Source organism: Macaca thibetana, chromosome 5, assembly GCF_024542745.1.
Source record: "Macaca thibetana thibetana isolate TM-01 chromosome 5, ASM2454274v1, whole genome shotgun sequence".
Taxonomy (NCBI): domain Eukaryota; kingdom Metazoa; phylum Chordata; class Mammalia; order Primates; family Cercopithecidae; genus Macaca; species Macaca thibetana.
Genome location: NC_065582.1, coordinates 166,350,918 through 166,372,970, shown reverse-complemented (window position 1 = coordinate 166,372,970; position 22,053 = coordinate 166,350,918). Strand labels below are relative to the sequence as shown.

General features: G+C 35.2%; 1 protein-coding gene across 2 annotated transcripts in view; it reads left to right on the top strand.

The window, feature by feature from the left end:
- The window catches only part of SLIT2 (slit guidance ligand 2), a 370,099-nt gene that overhangs the window by 289,717 nt on the left and 58,329 nt on the right, over positions 1–22,053 (top strand). For both annotated transcript variants that reach the window (XM_050791112.1, XM_050791111.1), the window contains 7 exons: positions 1,191–1,357; positions 2,231–2,363; positions 6,085–6,153; positions 8,556–8,627; positions 9,134–9,205; positions 11,220–11,291; positions 14,073–14,236. In XM_050791112.1, the coding sequence (XP_050647069.1) occupies positions 1,191–1,357; positions 2,231–2,363; positions 6,085–6,153; positions 8,556–8,627; positions 9,134–9,205; positions 11,220–11,291; positions 14,073–14,236 (749 nt within the window). The remainder of the gene's footprint in view (positions 1–1,190; positions 1,358–2,230; positions 2,364–6,084; positions 6,154–8,555; positions 8,628–9,133; positions 9,206–11,219; positions 11,292–14,072; positions 14,237–22,053) is intronic.

Below are 22,053 nucleotides of genomic sequence, written 5' to 3'. Positions count from 1 at the left end.
GACAGAGCGAGACTCCATCTCAAGGGAAGAAAAAAAACAGAATCATTCGAAATAACAGGAGATATATTAGGATGACCAGATCAAAAATAAAAGCTGTTTACTAGAGGGCATCTACTATGATATTAGCAAAATATTGAAGAAATAGGTTGAGCTGATCCAAGAGATTATTTTATGTAGACAGCTTAAAAATAAAGAGTATTTGTAGGCCTATAGACAGAATTCAAGAAATTTAAAATAAATAAATAAATAAAATGTAAAAGTAAAAAAAGCCACACACCTCCAAACAATGTATTTCAGGTCTCTCATATGTCAGTATCTAAAAAGCAGCATTTGAAATTATTAATTATCTAACTGATAAGATTTCCCAGTAATGGTGGCATGCAAATATACTAATCTAACTTATAAGGAGGGGAATTAAGATAGAGAAAAAAAGTTCATAGCTCAAGTCAGTGAAGAAATAATTTGAGAGAAGCATCCATCCGTCAGTAAAGTACTTCATCCTCTTTTTGCATAAAATGTGACATTTTACATCAAGTGACTAATTTGCGCATATTAAAGATGGCATGTTTATAAATAATGAGATTGTCAATAGGTTTATGCTGAAGTGGTGAGATGCCAAAAGTATTGAGATTTGTAGAAGCAAATTCATTTTTATAACTGGCATTTAATCAACTCAGCTGTCAGTTTAGATGGGAAACCTATTCTCTAGAGCAAATAAGAGATGGAAATCTTGAGATGACAAATTAATGAATTAGCTGTTGTCAGGTTAAACTCAATAATATAAGGTAATCAGCCTTCATCTTTATATTAAATTACTGCATTATCAGTGCGAAGTTTGACAGCAAGTCAGATTTCTGACAAGTTTAAATTATTTCTAAATGAAATATCTATCAGGATCCGCTGTGTAAGCCCCAAATTCTGCCTTACCTTATTTTTTGCATGAAATCATGTGAAGAATTACCTTATGAAAAAGTGTTGTTACTGTTTAAGTTCCAAGCATAAATATTTTAGCAAAAAAAAATGCATCTCATATACTGCATGTGATTCTGAGTATGAATGGGGGTCTGGGAATACAAAGAAGAAGGAATCGTTACTGGTGAAAAAAAGGTGGAGGAGGGTAGCTGGGGTTTTGAGAATTAAGAAGATGAAACCCCAAACTAAACCATGCATTGTTTGCCTGTGGCTCTTAGAAACCTCTTGGCCAATCCTTTTAACTGTAACTGCTACCTGGCTTGGTTGGGAGAGTGGCTCAGGAAGAAGAGAATTGTCACGGGAAATCCTCGATGTCAAAAACCGTACTTCCTAAAAGAAATACCCATCCAGGATGTGGCCATTCAGGACTTCACTTGTGATGACGGTAAGAAATCCTTGTCAACTCTTTGGTTGTCAGGCATTCGCATGCCTGTTCGGATACAGCTTTGCACAAATCTGCAGCATAGTTCAGCTTGGCAAATAATGCTCGTGTATTTTTTGCTTTGTTGTTTGGGTTTTGTTTTAGTACCGGGACACTTACTTTCTCAGACTTGCCTTCCATATTTGAGTCTACTTGATGTGCATTTGTGAATGTTTTAGATTTTCTAGTTTCCAATTTGTGGTTGGTCTTATTTATATAGCTTCATTTTAACTTTTCTTTATTACCCTAGGCATGTTTTTTAGTACCTACATTTTCAAAGGAGAAAAGAAATTATCTTATAAAACAGAAGTTTAATAAACCTGACAAAAATACTAGTTGTCACTTTTCAATGCTCTTTCTATATCATCATGTTTGATTCTCATATAGCCCTATCAGGTACATAGAGCAGGTTCTATTATTGTTGCCAATGAACAGAGAGCTAATTTGAGCTTTATAAATGAGGGACCTAAACTTTTAAGTTAATATATTCTCTTTTATGTCTCTTCATATCTGTTTCCTTGCAGTTTCTCTATAATTCACTTTACATTTACGTATTCTAATTAAAAATATAATTTGTACAAATAACTATTTCAATTGTATTGGTAATTGTAATTACAGTTTACAAATTGTAAACCCTTTTCCAGAATTCTTCCCCAGGTGGTCTGAAAACAGTGCTATATAGAGCTTATGGTATCAATTTTTAAATACTGAATGTCCCATATATAAATGATTATACAGCTTAAGACTCTTGTGTTTGTTAATTTAAAGGCATAAAATCCCTTCTAGCACCTTCAAGACCACAAATCTGGGTTTTCCTGTATTTCCTCTGCAATTTAGGAAATGATGACAATAGTTGCTCCCCACTTTCTCGCTGTCCTACTGAATGTACCTGCTTGGATACAGTTGTCCGATGTAGCAACAAGGGTTTGAAGGTCTTGCCGAAAGGTATTCCAAGAGATGTCACAGAGTTGTAAGTAGAGCCTGTCTTTCTTTTCTTTTCTTTTCTTTTTCCTTGATGATAAATGTTTCACACACCCAGAGGAATGGAGACCAAACAAAAATCTTTACAATCTTCTTTGCAAATCGTATTCTAAGGCCAGTTAATTATTATCCTGTAAAACAGTAAACAATGCAAAAGCTACTTTAGAGGCCCTTGGGAATTTTGTGTGTGTGTGTGTGTGTGTGTTTATGCTATAAGATTTCTCAGTGCCTTTACTATGCTAAGGTCTACTATGACTCTTCAAGAAACAATGGTAAAATATAAGGTATTTTTCACATTTATTTGTTCCTATACCCCTTTTCTCATGGAGCATCTTATAAGACTAATGGCCCATGGAATGCACTTTGGGAAATGCTTTGTATTTAATTTATTTACAGTCTAGGATATTCTGTACGGGAAACTTCTTTTTGTACCTCTGTGACCCCTAGGAGGAAGTTTTACCACGTGGAATAAATAATTATCTGGTATATGGAAGAAACTAGCATAATCTCTTCCCTTAAGAAGAGATGCTGCTTTTGGTGGCTTGAATCAAAGTCCTTTAGATCCTAAAGGGTATGGGACCAATTATTCTTGACATTTTCATTACTGATATTTAACCACAAATTACATGGCCAATATATACACATCTCAACCTTCTGCACTGCCCACACTCCCTTGGCTGCTTCATGCTACACTTGCAGAATGGAATTCATTAGAGAATATGCTGCCAGAATAATGATGCTTCCATGCCCCATTCATTCCATTCCTTTGTCTCTAAACCAATGTCATATTCTGGATTTGCTTGATCTGAATACAATTGAATCACTTTGCCTCTGTTTATTTTTTATGTATATGGAACCATGGATCAATAATGATTTAAACCCACATGTAATTTATGCGGATGTGTATCAGTTGTTTGTGCAGGTGCACACACGTATTCCAAATGAGCAGGTTTGACAAACTTTTGACAGTGTGCAACATAGGTAATGAGGTTCAAGAACATGTCATTTCAATTTTTAAGGATCTTATTTTCAAATCACGTGCAATTCCTTAAATCCTAAGTTTGATCCTGAATGGAACTCTTAGAGGAAAAAGGCACAATCTTAGCGCATGTGCACAGAACATGCCTCTCAGATTTGAACGGCTGTTAAGTGTTCAGGTCCTCTCTCACTACCAATCACATTGGTTAATCAACTGGAAGGACTGTTTTTAATGTATATGTGTGTAATTGAATATTTAATTCTTAATGGTTTTTTATTTCAGAAGATCACATAGGGATCTTCCGAAACCCTGATCTGTGGGAAGGCTAGATGCCTATAGAATCTTCTGTGTCCACAGGGCGGGGAACACACCGGGGTCTCTGTCATGGGGTAGAGGAATGGGGGAGGGATAGCATTAGGAGAAATACCTAATGTAAATGACAAGTTAGTGGGTGCAGCACACCAACATGCACATGGATACATATGCAGCAAACCTGCACATTGTGCACATTACTCTACAACTTAAAATATAATAAAATAAATAAAAATAAAAATAAATAAATAAAGCAGGGATAATTAAAAATAAAAAAAATTTAAAAAAGAATATTATGTGTCCAAAGCATTAATTTTAGGAGTACACCAATGAAGAACTTACACTCAGACCACCTTTGATGCTAAATCCTTTCTTCTACTGTTTTAACTGTACTATGTATTGGTCCCTCTACTCTATTCCCATTAAAAATCTTTAAACATTTCTTACTAAGCTCCATTCAACATCCTGCTTGGTTTATGCCCTGTGCTATCTACGTGCTACTTCAACTATTCAAAAAGTTGAATTTTCAATCTATTTTACTACAAATTATTAGAAGGTAGTCTTTTTTTCTAAAGAAAGTTTGTTATAGAGATGAGAAAAATATTAATTCATCTGTTGTGAATTCAAGTTTTTTATTATTATTATTATACTTTAAGTTCTAGGGTACATGTGTATAATGTGCAGGTTTGTTACATATGTATACTTGTGCCATGTTGGTGTGCTGCACCCATCAACTCGTCAGCACCCATCAACTCGTCATTTACATCAGGTATAACTCCCAGTGCAATCCCCCCCTCCCCCCTCCCCATGATAGGCCCCAGTGTGTGATGTTCACCTTCCCGAGTCCAAGTGATCTCATTGTTCAGTTCCTACCTATGAGTGAGAACATGCGATGTTTGGTTTTCTGTTCTTGCGATAGTTTGCTGAGAATTACCCCCTAGAGAGCTTATTCTTGTAACCTTACCGAGTCAGCAGAATCCTTCTCAGCAGTAACATATATGCATGTATTAGAAGAATTTCATATGTGTATTACATTAAATAATTAAAGACTTTGGCAAAAATTAGTATTATTGGTGGACTAGTTTGAGCAAATGGTATCCATTATTTTTAATCAGTTCCATATAACTTCCCCCCTTAGATTATTTTACATATAAGCATTCATAGTGCACATTGTGAATCTTTTTGACCTTCCTCTGTTTTCCAGAATAAAGAGAGAGTGCTGAACTATATAGGGTGATGCTTCCCTCTAGTGGTATCAAGAAAAACTTAGGTAGAGGAAAGAAAAACATGGAGAGGGGTCTAAGAAGAAATATCAAGTCAGAAAATTTAGGTAGACATGATGAGTCATAACATAGACCCAATTATTTATCAAACATTAAATATATTTTCTGATAACTGGTGCCTTTTATATCATTGTTTTTATTTTGAAATATTAGGAATAAATTATTATCTTAGGCCACTTTTCAGCTACTTCTATATCCAGAAAAAATACCAATGTCAACCTGGAATCTTGAAATGCACCACAACATTGGGGTAGGAAGGGCCACATGTTCAATGTCCCAGAAGTGTTTGTGTGCACATCTATAGTCAGATGGCCCCAGTTTCTAAAAGACATTTGTACCCTTCACCATCTATGTTCTAGGAAAAACAGCCTTGGAAGGAGATGAAATTTATTTTCCTTATTGTGACATCATAGATATAACTTCAAGCATTCAATTATCTTTGTGTCCTGCCAGTTAGCCCAAAGCCTATTTTCTGATTATTCTTCTGATTCTAAAAAGAAGGGAAAGTTTACTTATATATGGTTATTTGATTGTTGCTGTTACATATATATATTTATACATTTGATCAATTTATATTCCATAAAATCTCCTAATGTTATCATCATAGCAGATATGTGTTGGTTAAAACTATTTTTAAACTTAAACCTAGTATGTTCAAATCCCCAAATATGCCTTTAATGTGTCCATTGTTATTCACTAAGTGTATTGACACATATTAAGGCAGCGATGAGTGGTCTTGGCCACAGCAGCAAGGTTTTGTTAGTAGTTAATGAATTTCGTGGTATTGTGTCCACTAAACACAAGCAAACTGAAGGCTGACTAAAAATTTGGTTAATTGAATGAACCTCCTTGCTTGCACACAGATGGCTAAATGCTTGGCTTGCCTTGTTAGATAAACCACAAAGGCTTGCCTTGTTAGATAAACCACAAAGAACCGGACTCATGGACAACTCTGCTTTTTTTTTTTTTTTTCCTTTACTTCTCTTAAATAATAATCTATGCTTGGAACACAACATCTTAAAACAAAAATTGCCAAGGGGTTCCTTGCCTCAGTTAAGAGTGAAGTACTGTTTACTTATTTTATGCAAGGCCACTATTAACTTTGCAAGAAGATAATATTGTTCCCTTGTTTTTAGGTATCTGGATGGAAACCAATTTACACTGGTTCCCAAGGAACTCTCCAACTACAAACATTTAACACTTATGTGAGTAACATATTGCACTTTTCTTTGACTTACTCTATTTCCAGAAAATGGGGATGGCAAGGGACGGAAGATTTAATGAACCTTTCAGATAATATAAATCATTCACAGTTAGTTGCTTCCCTCCTTGCTCATTGCGGTTCTGGACCACTGGCTACATCTTCATTGACTATCAATCAGGCGATGGAGTGTCATAGCAAGATGTCCTCCTGTATTCAAAAAAACACAAATACAATGAAGTCTAAGTAGTCAGAGAATTATGAAAATGTGTAAACCTGCATACTTTTATTGATAGTGAATATGGGTTATTTTATGACAAACTAATGAAGGAAAGATAGAAAACGATGCCTTTATTCTTGACTTTAAGCAAAAGATGGTAAGTGGTAATGACTTTCCCAAAAATGTAAATTTAGTTTATTACATTTGTTTCTTATACAAAGCATTATTAAATAAGTTATGGGTTTCTAGTATAAAAATTTATTTTATAAAATCCATACATATTCATGTAGTATTTAGGTAAACTTGACAAAGATACTAACATTTTGAGTATAAATTTCAAAATTTTGATTTTTTAGCTTAAAATAGCATCTCTTTTTCATTAACGTAAACAACTTTTGACTGCCCTTAAGTTGTGAATACAAAAAGATATTTAAATATACAAACATTTGATCTGGTTATATGCGCAATGCTTAAAAATTCATATAATCTTTTACATATAATACCATACTTTTAGAGTAGCCTTATTGGTAATTGAGAAAACTTTTCAGAACACAAAAAATCAGGAAAAAGATAGTAGATATTAATTTCGAAAGTACCATATCACTTGTTTAAGTCTATATGATTTTAGAGTAAATATTACTAGCTTAAGAAGCAGATTACTAGTATTCCTAGAATGAGGAGGTTTATTTCTAAGTGAATTCTAAAAACCTAAGTAGCAAAAGATGTTACATGCCCCAATGTAAACTAGGTACATTGAAGCTAGTTAAAATTGCTGCTGATCACATTCCTTGAAAGTATGGGTAAATCAAACACTCTAGAGAAAGTAAATAGGACTATTTAAATGACAAATGATTAAATAACGGGAAAAGATATCCTCTAAGATGTCTTGTTCTGCTTCTAGTTATTTATTTGATAGCAGCAAGAGCTGATTACATACATTTTGTTCTGTTAAATAAACCATTAAATTGCTGCAATTTCCAAAGGGTCACTTTAGCAGAATTGGCTCATTTGTGGGACAGCATGTGATTACTTTCAAGCCAGTTCGAAATGACAAATGAGGATTTGTGGATCCAAAAATGGTTTTACTAGTGACTCATTATACAACTCTAGGCAAGTTACTTCTGCTAATACAGATACTTTTATTTTTAAAATTTAGGAAGAGTTCTTCAGCAGCTAAAGATATGAGTATAAAGCTCCTCTCAGATTCTTAACATTTTCACAATTTCATGGGTCCATTTTACTGACATTTTGATATTTTAATAAAGGAATAGATTATCCTCAGCTTTTCTGAGTCTTCCATTTATTCATATATTTTACATTTTGCTTCAGAAAAAAATTAGTGAATACATGTAGTTATATATGGTGAATATATATTAGTATTATATATCGTATACATATATTTTAATGTATTTTTTACATATATAGTGTATGTGTATATATATGCACTATATATATAATGAGAATAAGATCAAGTTCATGGAATGTAAATTACGACCCATCGTACAAACTATCCATATAAATAGCCATTTAACATTGATAAAAATTCAACATCTCTCCCATTTACTTAACATTCATTAAACAAATATTTACTGAGGACCTACTATGTGACCATGACTCAGCCAGGAGCAGGAGCACCGACGTTTTTATTGATGGCATTTTGAATGTCATTAATCAGGGGTTCTTTCAGTGATCAAATTTGAGGCTGTGTGTCAGTGAACATATGTATCAATGAGGGTAAAGTATGTGTATCTGATAGGACTTTTGAGGATAAGGGTTCATTTCCCACCTGCAAAATGTGTCTATCGCAAGTCACCTCCAAGGAAGTTCTCTGTAAAATATCAAAAGCCTTGTGGAGATGGGGGCAGAGGGATAAGGGACAATAAACTGTACTCTGAAGCTGCTGCTCTGAAGTGAACCAACCCCTTGCATGCACACTACATTGGCTAAAGCAATGCATATATGTATATACATAAAATCACTCCTAATTTCAAAATGGTGAGGTGTAATCATGAATAACATTGCAGTCTACTACAGTGGGTTATTCACTGTTTCGTTGTTTTCAGATAACAGCTGAATGCTAACAATACTGCTGTGACTATGAATAAGAAGACCCTTCTCCTTCTAAGAATCACTAATATTTCCATTCCTGTGGTTAACAGTGTACTCCATTTCTTTTTCTCTTTTAGAGATTTAAGTAACAACAGAATAAGCACGCTTTCTAATCAGAGCTTCAGCAACATGACGCAGCTCCTCACCTTGTGAGTGTGAAAGTGTGGTACTGAGTATTCATTAATTCATTGGACAAAGGGCAATCTCTAGATGCTGGACACTGCTATTGAACAAGACAGTCTGTACCCTCAAGGAATGTTTCTATTGGGAGAAATAGACAAAACCACAATACATGAACAAATGTAGATGTTAGAAAAAGTATTGAGTTCTATAAAAAAAACAAAACAAAGAGTAATTTATGTTTGTGGGGGGCTTAGGGGAGATCCCTAAGATAGGGAAAATCCACCTTAGGGAAGGGATGGTTGAGGCACCAAAGTTGGGCAGGAGTAGGCAGAGGGAAGCATTCTAGGTTGTATTTAGGAAATAAGTATGTTGTGTTAGGGTGATAACACACAAAAAATAACAATATATTGTGTGTTAACAATGTCAGTTAATAAGCTGCTTTAATAAGCCTTTTCTTAACTGCTTTATTTTTAAAGTATTTGACCATTCTTGGATTTCCGAATAAAACAAATTGACATCTGTATGCTTTCAGAATTCTAAGTTACAACCGTCTGAGATGTATTCCTCCTCGCACCTTCGATGGATTAAAGTCTCTTCGATTACTGTAAGCATCTTAGGTTCAACAAAATACCTCTTTTCTCAGAGTTCTGAGTTTGGGATTGTCTTTTTAAGGATGTAACTGCTTTGTTGATTCTTGGTGCTTGAAGATACATGCATTAGGATTTATTATAAATGAGGAAATAGAAAAATCATGTCTTATTGTATCATTGTCTAACAGCTTTGCTTTGGACAATGTAACCTTATTTTTAGTAATACTGATTGTTGTTATAATCATTTATTTAATTATATGTAACATTAAGATATATGGTTTATATAGTTTCAATTAACTTTGAAAGAAACTTTCAAAATTAATTTGAGAAACTTTCAAAATTAATTTCTTTAGAAATTATAGTATATGAAAATATTTTACTATAAAAGTGTACTTTAAAATATGTGAAATAAAACATGATCCTTGATCCTACTCTTCCGCTTCTGAATGGACAGTTTGATGTGCTCTCTGGTCCTTTTTCAGATGCATTTTTTTCTGTTCTCATAGATGTATGCCCATGGCTATATAACTTTTAAAAGCCACAAATATTAATAGGATCTGTGTTTGTTCTACCATTGTCTATTTTTGTTTAACGTATGCTTCTGAATATTTCTAGTCTATCATCTATATGAATAAAAATACATATATAAGAATAGAATAGATATATATTTATACATATATGCCTGTAACTCAGCTGTTTAACTGATACAGACTATTCTATTGGTGGGAGGAACCAGAACTGATTCAATCATCCTCATCTTTACTGTAATTTGGTTTAATTTCAAATTTTCATGAGTACTATACAGTACTCTAGTGAACATCCTATACATTCATCTTGGTGCAAATATGCTGACATTTCAGCAAGAATGTAGGGTGTGTGGGAAGGTACTGTCAAGTATATTGGAAGGATTCCAAAAGTAACTGTCATGTTATTCCCCAAACAAGACTCTGTCCATTTAGAAGTTTATTTTTCCACCAACTATTTAATAGAGTACCTTTTTCAAAACACTCTTAAAGACATTGAGTATTATTTATTCTTTTATTTTTGTCCATATGACAGATTGAAAGTTATTCTGCATTCCTGTCTTAATTTGCACTTCCAATTAGTAGAGCATTTGAGTATATTTTATTTGCTTACTGAGCACTGGTGCATTTTATTCTAGTGAGCTTGATCATATCATTTCCCCATTTTCTGTTAGGTACTTTATATTTTCCTTATTAATGTAGATACCTTTATGCATCTACTACTTGACTCTATGCTTGCAGGAGTTTTTTTTTAAATAAAAGAATTAACCCTTGTATAAGTTGCAAATATATATTATTATGTTTCTTATATGGAATATTTTATTGTTTGGATATATTTTATGTTGTCAAAAATTTCTCCCTCTTTTCCTTGATGGTTTCTGGATTTTATATTGAGCCTTTGAAAGCCTTCCTCACTCCACGTTTATAAAAGGGAGATCTTCTATATTTCCTTTTTTTTTTTTTTTTTTTTTTTGAGACGGAGTCTCGCTCTGTCTCCCAGGCTGGAGTGCAGTGGCCGGATCTCAGCTCACTGCAAGCTCCGCCTCCCGGGTTCACGCCATTCTCCTGCCTCAGCCTCCCGAGTAGCGGGGACTACAGGCGCCCGCTACCTCGCCCGGCTAGTTTTTTGTATTTTTAGTAGAGACGGGGTTTCACCGTGTTACCAAGGATGGTCTCGATCTCCTGACCTCGTGATCCGCCCGTCTCAGCCTCCCAAAGTGCTGGGATTACAGGCTTGAGCCACTGCACCCGGCCTATATTTTCTTTTAATACATCTTTATTTTTACATTTAATTCTTAATTCTGGAATTTATTGTGTACACATAATGTGAGGTGGAAGCTGTTTGCTTTCTCAGATATCCAGTTGTACTGAAATGGTTTATTTTATAGACCATCTTTTCTGCACTGATTTAAAATGCTTATTATAAACTAAAGTCTCGGAATTTCTCTGGAGTCTATGAGTTCAGAAATGTAGGAAGTTTAATTTTTCTTTTTCTTTCTTTTAGTTCTCTACATGGAAATGACATTTCTGCTGTGCCTGAAGGTGCTTTCAATGATCTTTCTGCATTGTCACATCTGTGAGTACCTGGTTTATGGATATAGGTTTAGGGTCAAACCTTCCTCATGAGTGACCTGGAACATTCCTCTGCCAGTTCTTTTATTGTAACATCATAAGATGTAACCGGTTTCATCTTTAAAGAAAACGTGAAGATTTTCAAACTGGATATGATGCCCTCTATAAGATGGCTTTAATTTTCCCTTCTGGCTCTTATTTTCCATTAGTCAAATTATCTTTGCTTAGCTAAACGTGTCTCTTCTGCAATAATGTCTCTCCAACTTTACTAGCCTATGCTTTTTCTCTCATTATTTTCTGATTCTAGAATACCAGCTGCCTTTCAATTATCTATCCTAACCCCGCTTTTCTAAGTCACATCCCAAATATCACCTTCTCTGTGAAGCCTATCCTGATTTGCTCAAAGTAGCTTTATTTATTCAGCATCAACTATGGCACCACGCAAAAATAAATTCAACATGATTCAAGACTATAGTTTGGAAGTAAGACACAACCAAATGCTTAAATTGGGTGAAATGGCTTTTCTTTTGTGTTTTCTCTGATTGCAACTTGTTTGTATCTCCATAGTTTTTGGAAGTACAATACAACCATTTGAAAATATGTGATAAGTGGAGTCCAAAAAACTCATTTGGGTGAAATTCTGTGATTTTATTATTATTAGGTGTAATGTTAAGATCATGGCAAACCTAGAAGGAAGTTCAGTCGGCAGCCTTAGGATCCAAAGCCTCCTTGGCTGATGTTGAGTTGGATGCCTGGTGGCAACTATCTGCTTCAGCCTAAATATCAATGTCAGTTGTGCCCTGGTTCCCTAGAAGAGATTTCCTGCCATATCCTCTCCCGGTTTTGCACTTCTCTCGAAAATCCACAAACTCCAAGAAGATACGAGTTTACCAAATTGAGAAAGGAATAATCATTTTTGACTCCAAAAATATATGTATGATGGGAATTTTAAAACTTCCTGCCCAAAAGTCTATGCTTTTACATCTTCTTTGAATTGAATTGGAGATCCAGTAGTCAATCACATTATGTCTGCATTTGCCTTATAGAGTCTGTGCTATCAATTGACGTTTTGTACATCAGGCTATCAGACTGGTGCCTATCAATATTCCTTCCACTAAACTACTAGGTCCAGGAAGGCAGGTCCTTTCCATTTTCGTCTTTGAGCCAAGAACCTACCTCTAAGCCACTCCTTTACAAACTCCATGGCTGCCACGTGCATGAGCTGCAATATGAAGAAAGCTACTAGCTCAGGCAGAGAATGCAGCCTGAATGAGGAGGCAGCCGTTCTGCTAGTGTTAGGGTCAGGCATCAGAAGCGGCTTCACAGGAAAGGTGCTGCTTGAGCTGAGCAGAACTTCCCTTCGTGTTACCAGCCTCCTCCCGCCACAGTGAGAGCAAGTGGAGTCTTTCTTGTCCTGTGCCCTGCTCTGCCTTGCATTTCATTTGTGCCTTGTCTTTTACTCCCTAGATCATAAAGAGCTCTGCTTTTTCACTTTTCCCGCTTCCTCCCCTGTCATAGCAAGAACTTAAATGTTGGCAGAGATGAGATCAAATGACTAAAAAACATTTTGCTCATTTTCAGTTTGGAAGGGTTTGAATCTGACATACATATGCGCATAACATTCACTACATTCTGATTCTTAAATGGGGCATTAAAACTTCCACAATATCAAGTATTATGACTCTACACATATATTTGGGGGGCTACCTAAAAAATATAGCATAACTCTCCTGGCAGTAGACCTAGAGGTCTTATTAGTTAGAAGCTAATTGTAAATCAGAAGTAAGCCGTTTTTTAAATGCCATTGTATGCACCTACTGCTTCAATCCAAGCTTTATAAGGTTAAGAGTCCAGGTCTCAGTTTCTTAACCTGTAAAGTGAATTATTAAGTAAATGGACCTTATAAAGTTACTATTTAGGATAAAATGAAGTAATTCTTATAAATGGCTTATCCCAGCTCCTGCATATAGTAATAGTGCAATAAATGTTAGCTATTACCTTAATTACTTTCCTGTCACTACTACTAATGAACAACCATAAAATGAACGACCTTGAAAAGGGACAGACACCACCCAGTGCAGGTCCAGCTCAGCTCTGGTGAGCTAGCTCTAGACATCTTCAGTATTTTATATTCTTTCTTTGTACTTACCTGTCTTTTGTCTGCATCATTGTTGCCAACCTTTCTTTCTACTTAACTCTAGCTATCCTACACAGCTTAGACTTTCTTAACCACTAGCCTCTCAGAAAAGTTAATCTGTTGGTTCGCCATCATCTCGTAAATACTTTTCCTACATCACTTCTAATGAAACTTCTTTGCATCTATGAGTATATCCTAATGTAATGCTAATCTCCTCTGCAGCAGGGTTCTCTGGAGGTAAGAAAAATGCGTTATTTATATTTGGGTCCTCAGAATCTTGCCTTGTGATTTAAGTTATCAGTAAATAATTGGTGAATGAAATGTTAATGCACTCAGGGTGTGCTTACACTCAATATAAACACGTCTCTGAAAATAATAGGAGACCTTCTAAAGCAAGATGAGTGTTAACACCAGTGACAACTCACTAAATCCCAGTGCACATCGTTCAGGAAAATGGGGAATCCCCAGAGTCTCTATTTTTTGCTAAATTGTTATCCTCAGTAAATCTATGGGGATTTTCTGCTGAGCATCACTTTGAATTCTTTGCCCTTAGGAAATAACAATACTTCCATACTTGTGTGTGTGTGTGTGTGTGTGTGTGTGTGTGTGTGTGTGTGTGTGTGTGCTTTTGTGGTGTTGTTTTTCCAGAGCAATTGGAGCCAACCCTCTTTACTGTGATTGTAACATGCAGTGGTTATCCGACTGGGTGAAGTCGGAATATAAGGAGCCTGGAATTGCTCGTTGTGCTGGTCCTGGAGAAATGGCAGATAAACTTTTACTCACAACTCCCTCCAAAAAATTTACCTGTCAAGGTATGGTTTTTAATCATTTGTATTTCTTTTAAGAATTACTATATTAAGTAAAAAAGAAAAAAGACAACCAATTGTCACTCCAAATGTATGGTTGAAAAGCCCAATAAATGATTATTTCTTCAGCCCATGCTTGTCAAGACAGAGCAGTTACCCGAGGTGCCCAAGTAAAGAATTAGGCTTTTCAAATAAATCTCAAAAGTAGTCCATTGGAAATGACCAAGTTTTCTTGAAACTGTATCAAAAATGTAGAGTTCACAATTTCTGGAAATTCCTGTCATAGCCTCTAACAAGTCAAATGTTTTGCTTTTGCCCTGTCTGAACATGTGCCCTGCTCCTAGGGCTGCCAGGGCCCTGTGGCTTCCTCATTCCAGGTAAGGAGAAACAGGCCCTCCCGAGTGTTCAGCCCAAACCTTCTGACTCGCCTCATGTGCTGCAGCCTTCCTGTGTTGATGTTCTTCTTTCTTGCTTGTTTATATCCCTTTCTTTTCCTTTTGTTTGATGTATTCATGAATTCTAAATATTGTCAGAATAACAAATATTATTTTCTTTTTTTATTACAAGAATAATACGTGCCCCTAAATAGGAAAATACAAATAATAAGAAACAATTTATTTTCTGCAAGAAGAAATAAAATTAACTCAGTATACATAGAGATAACCACTACTAAAGTTGCTGTGTGAATATTTCCACTGATGGTAGTCAACTATATAGATTTAGGTTCCTTATAAATAGTAGGATAAAGTTTACTATTATACTTAGATTGTGGGATTTGGGGGGGCTTTTGTTTTGTTTGTTTGTTTTGTTTTTGTTTTCGTTTTTGTTTTTTGAGATGGAGTCTCCCTCTCTAGCCCAGGCTGGAGTGCAGTGGCACAATCTCAGCTCACTGCAACCTCCACCTCCCGGGTCCCAGTTCAAGCAATTCTCCTGCCTCAGCCTCCCAAGTAGCTGGGATTACAGGCAAGTGCCAACATACCCAGCTAATTTTTGTATTTTTAGTAGAGACGGGGTTTTGCCATGTTGGCCAGGCTGGTCTTGAACTCCTGACCTTGTGATCCGCCCCCCTCCCAAAGTCCTGGGATTACAGGTGTGAGCCACCACGCCCAGCCAGATTGTGTATATTTTAAGAGGGTCATTCATGATTATTAGATGGAGGAGAGAAATTCTTGAAAATGTTAAATGTCTAATCAGAAAATGTTGATTAAGCATGTTTTATGTGCAAAACTCAATCCTAGGTGTTATGGAGCATAGAGAACTTTATGGTATGGCCTTGCCTTCCATGTCTTGAAAACCTAACTGAAAAGATAAGCTTTCAACATTTGAATATTTATGGAGGAAAAACATACTTAAGTAGGTAATACTGTGCTGTGGGTTGCAGTGTGAGCTCTGAAGCCCAGCCTGGTTGGAGCCAAATCCCAGCTTCACTTTTTGGTACTAGGTAACTGTAGTTTAATTACTTTACTAGTCTGTGCCTCGGTTTCCTCATTGTAAGCAAAGGTGGTAATGGTTATAGTCTGAAAGGATTTTGTTAAGATTAGATAATACAGATAAAAGACTGCCTCACACGCAGAAACATTCAATATGTTAGCTGTTGACTGTATTGTTATAACATTTCAAAACACCAAAAAATGGTGATGTAGGACACTTCATAATTTATTAATAAAAAAGTAATTTTCAAAACCTATACACACCCTCAACGTTTTAAATTTGGCCTCTAATGTATTTCATAGTGGTAAATGTTTGCAAAAGGTAATTTGCAGCACATTGTAAATATTGACATTTTAAAACAAAACTCTTCGGTGATTTTTTTAAATGTATCTGGTGTTATCTAAATACCAAAGCTAATTTTATAAGAGAAAAAAACAAGATCCTTCTTAATATATTGCATTTTTTTTCTTAAACTGTAGTTTCTCCTTGAATTCCTATTTTCAATACATCAGAAAATTGTATCACTTTTTGCTCCAAAAAAAGTATGTAATTGAAATTTTAAAATTTCCTGCCACCAAAAGTCTGTAAGTTTTTACATCTTCTTTGAATTGAATTATTGCTGTTAATACTAGTGCATCACTGATTGAAACTACATACTTGTTTGTCAATATTTTATTTAAAGTTGAAAGTGAAATGTTATTGCAGTGCCTCTCTGGGATTATTTGCATTGATTGCAAGAATTTTTGCATAATTGTTCTTTTACGATCCTAGCTCTTTATTGGGACAGTGCACCAGGATAAGTTTCTGGTAGGCTGAGAAGTATATCATTCTTTCGTAAAGTGGGAGAGAGATGATTGTCAAAGGGGAGGCAAGGAAGGTAGAACTGGCATAAAACCTTCTCTTCAGCACATTATTAGGTAAATTACATGGGGAAGTTGAGAAACTGCAAACTGATTCTGTTACACCTTTCTGTGCCCAGCGATACTCATACTTTATTTTTAATAGTGCTAATGCTTATCTGTATTTCTTAAAGTTTATAATTCCCTGGAGCTATTTCTCGAAAAAATATTGTAACACAAATCTGAGAAAAGTTGCATATTTGTATTCCACTCTTAGAGCGTCACAGTTTACATTAATTTGTGAAATGCCCTCAGAAGTCCAAGATAAGTCCCCTGTCTCTCTCTCTCACCTTGGGAATCCCAATTCCCTGAGACCCAACAATATTGAAATTAGACCACTCATAACACTACAGTGGTCTCTAGGTGTTCAAGTGAAAGAAAGAGTCTCACATCTCTCAGTTTAAATCAAAAGCTAGAAATTAGCAACAACAACAACAACAACAAAAAGTGTAGCAAGGAAGGCCATGTTGAAAGCCGAGATAGACCCAAAGCTAAGCCTCTTGGGCCAAACAGTTAGCCAAGTTGTGACTACAAAGCAAAAGTTCTTGAAGGAAATTAGAAGTGTTACTCCGGCAAACAGACCAATGATAAGAAAATGAAACAGCCTTATTGCTGATATGGAGAAAGTGTTAGTGATCCAAATAGAAGATCAAACCAGCCACAGCATTCCCTTAAACAAAACCCTAATCTAGAGCAAGGCTCCTGCTCTTTTTGTTTTTATGAAGGCTCAGAGAGGTGAGGAAGCTGCAGAAGAAAAGCTGGAAGGTAGCAGAGGTTGATTCGTGAGGTTTAAGGAAACAAGCCTTCTCTGTAACATGAAAGTGCAAGGTGAAGCTCCAATACTGATGTAGAAGCTACAGCAAGTTACCCAGAAGATGTAAGATAATTGATGAAGGTGTTGACACTATTAAACAACAGATTTTCCATGTAGATGAAACAGACTTTATTGGAAGCAGATGTCATCTAGGTCTTTCATAGCTAAAGAGGAGAAGTCAGTGCCTGGCTTCAAAGTTTCAGAGGACAGGCTAACTCTCTTGTTAGGGGCTAAGAAGTTGAAGCCAATGCTCATTTACCATTCTGAAAATCCTAGAACCCTTGATAATTACGGTAAATCTACTCTGCTTATGCTCTCCAAATGGAACAGCAGAGCCTGGATGACCGCACATCTGTTTACAGCATGGTTTCCTAAGCCCATTCTTGAGACCTATTGCTCAGAATGATTTCTTTCAACATACTACTGCTTCTTCACGATGCACCTAGTCACCCAAGAGCTCTGATGGAAATACACAAGGAGAATGATGTTTATATGCCTGCTGATGCAATATCCATTCTGCAGCCCATGGATAAAGGAATAGTTTTGATTTTCAAGTCTTATTATTTCAGAAATACATTTTGTAAGGTTACAGCAGCTGTACATAGTGGTTCTTCTGATGGATTTGGGCATATTACATTGAAATCCTTCTGGAAAAGATTCACCATTCTAGATGCCATTAAGAACATTTGTGATTCATGAGAGGAGGGCAAAATATCAATATTAACAGGAGTTTGGAAGAAGTTGATTCCAATCTGCATAGATGACTTTGAAGAGTTGAAAACTTCAATAGACTAGGTAACTACAGATGTGGTAGAAATAGCAAGAGATTAGAATTAGAAGTGGAGCCTGAAGATGTGACTGAATTGCTGCAATCTCATGACAAAACTTCCACAAAAAAGGAGATGCTTCTTACGGATGAGCAAAGTGGTTTGTTGAGATGAAGTCCACTCCTGGTGAAGAAGCTGTAAACATTGTTGAAATAACCACAAAGGATTTAGAATATTCTGTAAACTTAATTGATAACACAGTGGCAGAGTTTGAGAGGATTTACTCCAATTTTGAAAAAATGTTCTACTGGATAAATGTTCTGTGGATAAAAGGCTATCAAACAGCATCACGTAGTACAGAGAAATATTTTGGTGAAAGGAAGAGTCAATCGAGGCAGCAAAATTCATTGTTGTCTTGTATTAAGGAATTGCTACAGCCACCCCAACCTTCAGTAACCATACCCTGACAGTCTTACCAGTCACTAACTCCAAGGCAAGAACCTTGGCTAGCAAAAATATTACAACTAACTGAAGTTTCGAATGATCATTCACATTTTTTAGCAGTAAAATATTTTATAATTAAGGTATTGCATTTTAAGACACACTTAATACTTATACTTAATAACAGTATAGTTAGAAATAACTTTTATATGCACTGGCAAACCAAAAACTTTGTTTAACTGTCTTTATTGCAATATTCACTTCATTGAAGTAGTCTGGAACCAAACCCACAATATCTCCAAGGTCTGCCTGTACATACATTCATACGTGCATACATCTTTGTGTAACTCAGTATTTATTATCTGACTAACTTGAGCTTTTTTTTTTTTTTTTTCATTTATTGACTCTAGAATCTCATGTACTTAATGTAGCATTAATGGAAATGTGTTTGAGGGAAAATTAGCTCTTTTCAGCACTGCCCAATACAACTTTCTATACTAATGGAAATGTTCCAAATCTGTGCTATTCAATATGGTAACCACTGGTTACATAGGATTGTAGAGCACTTACAATATGGCTAATGCAATTGAGAAAAATAATCGTTATTTTATTTTATTTACATTTAAACTGAAATATACATGCATGTCTGGTGGCTACCATAGTGGATGGTGTAGTTGCTACAAGAACTCAGAGGAATCATTTGCGTAAAAGAAGGAGGGCTGTGAAGATTTAATGACATAGGTGGACAGGCAGACAAGTGTGAGGATAATGCCACAGGTGGGCATAACTATGGGAGCAGAGCTTGCACTGTAGGAAACTTCTGGACCTGTTCCAGGGCCAGCAAAAACAGTTGAGCTGAAACTTGTTAATTGTCAGATGATATAAAGCCTAAATTTATCATTTCAACTGTGGAAGTTCAGTGTAATATTCACTAAACTATAAGATCAATAGATTGCATGTCTTTCAAGGTATACCTTAAATAGCAAACAGCATGGGTGTAAGCCAGTTGGCAAGCAGTGTAGACATTCAAGGCTCAATCAATGTAATCGCAGTTGCCTTTAGAAGACTTTAGAGTTTACTCAGTTTTTCTGTAACTGAATTTTAGAGTGATAGGCACTGAAACTTACAGTGACCTTTGCCAGCATTTGTTTCAGCATTTGTCAAACTATTTTGAAGTTTCATTGTCCTATTAATGAAGACTCTGCTAGTTCAAGGTTTATGACAATGTAGACTGGATCGTTGCCAATACTACTACCATTACAAATAATAATAACAATAATAGTAAGTTCTATTGAGTAGTTTACCTAATTCTGAGTACTTTACATAGATTTTTATCTCTTTTGATCTTTCCACCATTCTTATAGTGAAAACTATCATTTCCCCATTTGAGATATGTATTTTAGAGTCACTAAGCAATTTTTAAAAATCACTCAGCTGCTGATTGGAGTCAGAATTTGAACCTTGACTCTGATTCCAAAGCTTACTGCTAAAGTTTATTTTATAGTTTTCAATAAAAGTATTTTCAAAATAAATTTTCAGTGTAAATAAGATTGCCACCCTGTTATTGAAACATACTTAGAAAATGAAAATTCTGAACTACCCTCAAAAACTTTACTAGAAATATTTACTTACAAAAATAGATTGGTAGAAAGCCAAGTATTTTAACCTATTAATTAAAATAATTCATTCAAGGAAATCCACTGAGTACTATACTATTAAGCATATATGCTTTATGAGTTTTAAAGCAACAATATAATGTTTCTTTAAATGTTTTGTAATTGAGGTTTACATATTTTAACTTAACTTTCCCTCTCGTTATGCCAGTCTAATGTATTTTTATTTTATTCATGAACATTATGTAAGTACAAACTCTCAATATTAAGGTTTGTCAATGTATAATTTCAAAATATAGCAGGAAGATGAATTTTTTAATTGAATACATGGTTACATAGCTATATTTAAATACAATTTAAATGATTTTTTTCTACTAGAGGATGCCATGCCATGCTGTTATTTTGAGTCATTAATTATTTTAATAAAGAAAAAAGTGTTTTCTTTATATAAACTCTCATCATTTTGACGCATAACAGAAATAAATGAACAGGAAGAAACTGATTATCAGATCATATTTAATTAATACCCAGATAGAGCATTCCTGAGTGGGAAGCAGATGGCCATGACTTGTCTTTATAACCCAAATGTCCTGTCCTCATCTTTTAAATATAAGATGACATCAGAGTGATTAAGCAGTCTGCAACAAAACAGCTTTTGTCCTCTCCAGATAGTCATTGAGAAAGTCAGTGTGGAAAGTGGAACATTGTTAATTTCTAATATTCCCTTTATTTCTCTTGGTTCAGGAAGTTTTAGCTATGGAGCAACTAAATTATTATTTTTTTATTTGAAAGACATTTATTAAATACTTACATGTGCTGAAGAGTGAACAATCACATGGAGATGACTTACATGTGCTGAAGAGTGAACGGGCTAATGGAGATGAATGATATATTTCTTTATTCATTAAACAAGTATTATTCAAGTTCGTACAATGTACACGGCACTGTGTCTGGGTGGTAAGACAATAAACAATGGAGAGTAAAACCTCTGTTCTTATGGAGCTGATATTCTACTGATAGATACTTTTAAATAGGTAATTCTAAAAAACGGTATGGAAGTCTGGTGATAGAAATATGTATAAGATGCTAATAATATATCCATACCAAATGACTATGGAATTGTAACTGATACTGTCAGGTCCAAGAGGCCAACAGGAAATTCTTCTTGTGAACCAAATGGAATATAACACAGAGTGGGGAGGAGGCCCAAATGGGCAGGGATCTGGTAGCCATGAGCTCAAAAGAAAGGCCAGGATATGGTGCTGAAGTACCTCATTACTTCATTTGTAAAGGCCAACTGAAATGTCAAAGAAACCTGAAACCTTGACAGAACCCACAATAATGAACATTTAGCATGCCATGGTTGATCTCTTCCTCTAATTTTATACGTTAGGAATGCTCTAGATTCTGGAATTCCTGTGAAAAACATCACACCTCTCAGCAATAACATTGTAATATTATTGTTTTTCTTAGCAAAATCAACATTTTCCATTTTGGAGGAGTTTTTGATAGGCTTGAGTGAGAGCTTTTGTTCTGTTTCTCAAAATTATTGATATTGCCCTTAGTCATTTAATTAAGTATGAACGTGATTAAATAATTCAGGCCTAACTACAGCAATGAAAAATTCACAAGTCAGATCAGTTTTGAAGCATTATTTAGAACTTGGTCAAATCTTTTTTATATTTTCAGATTTAGTATTACTTGTACATAGTGATTATATTGGAAATTACCTTAGATTTTGGAGGCTTTGATTTGCTTATTGGCTAAAGAGAGCATTCAGGTTTGGATATGGTAATCTGCTAAAAGTACCATTTAAAAAGGGGGGGGGCTCTTTTATTATAGTTTTTAAAACTTAAAA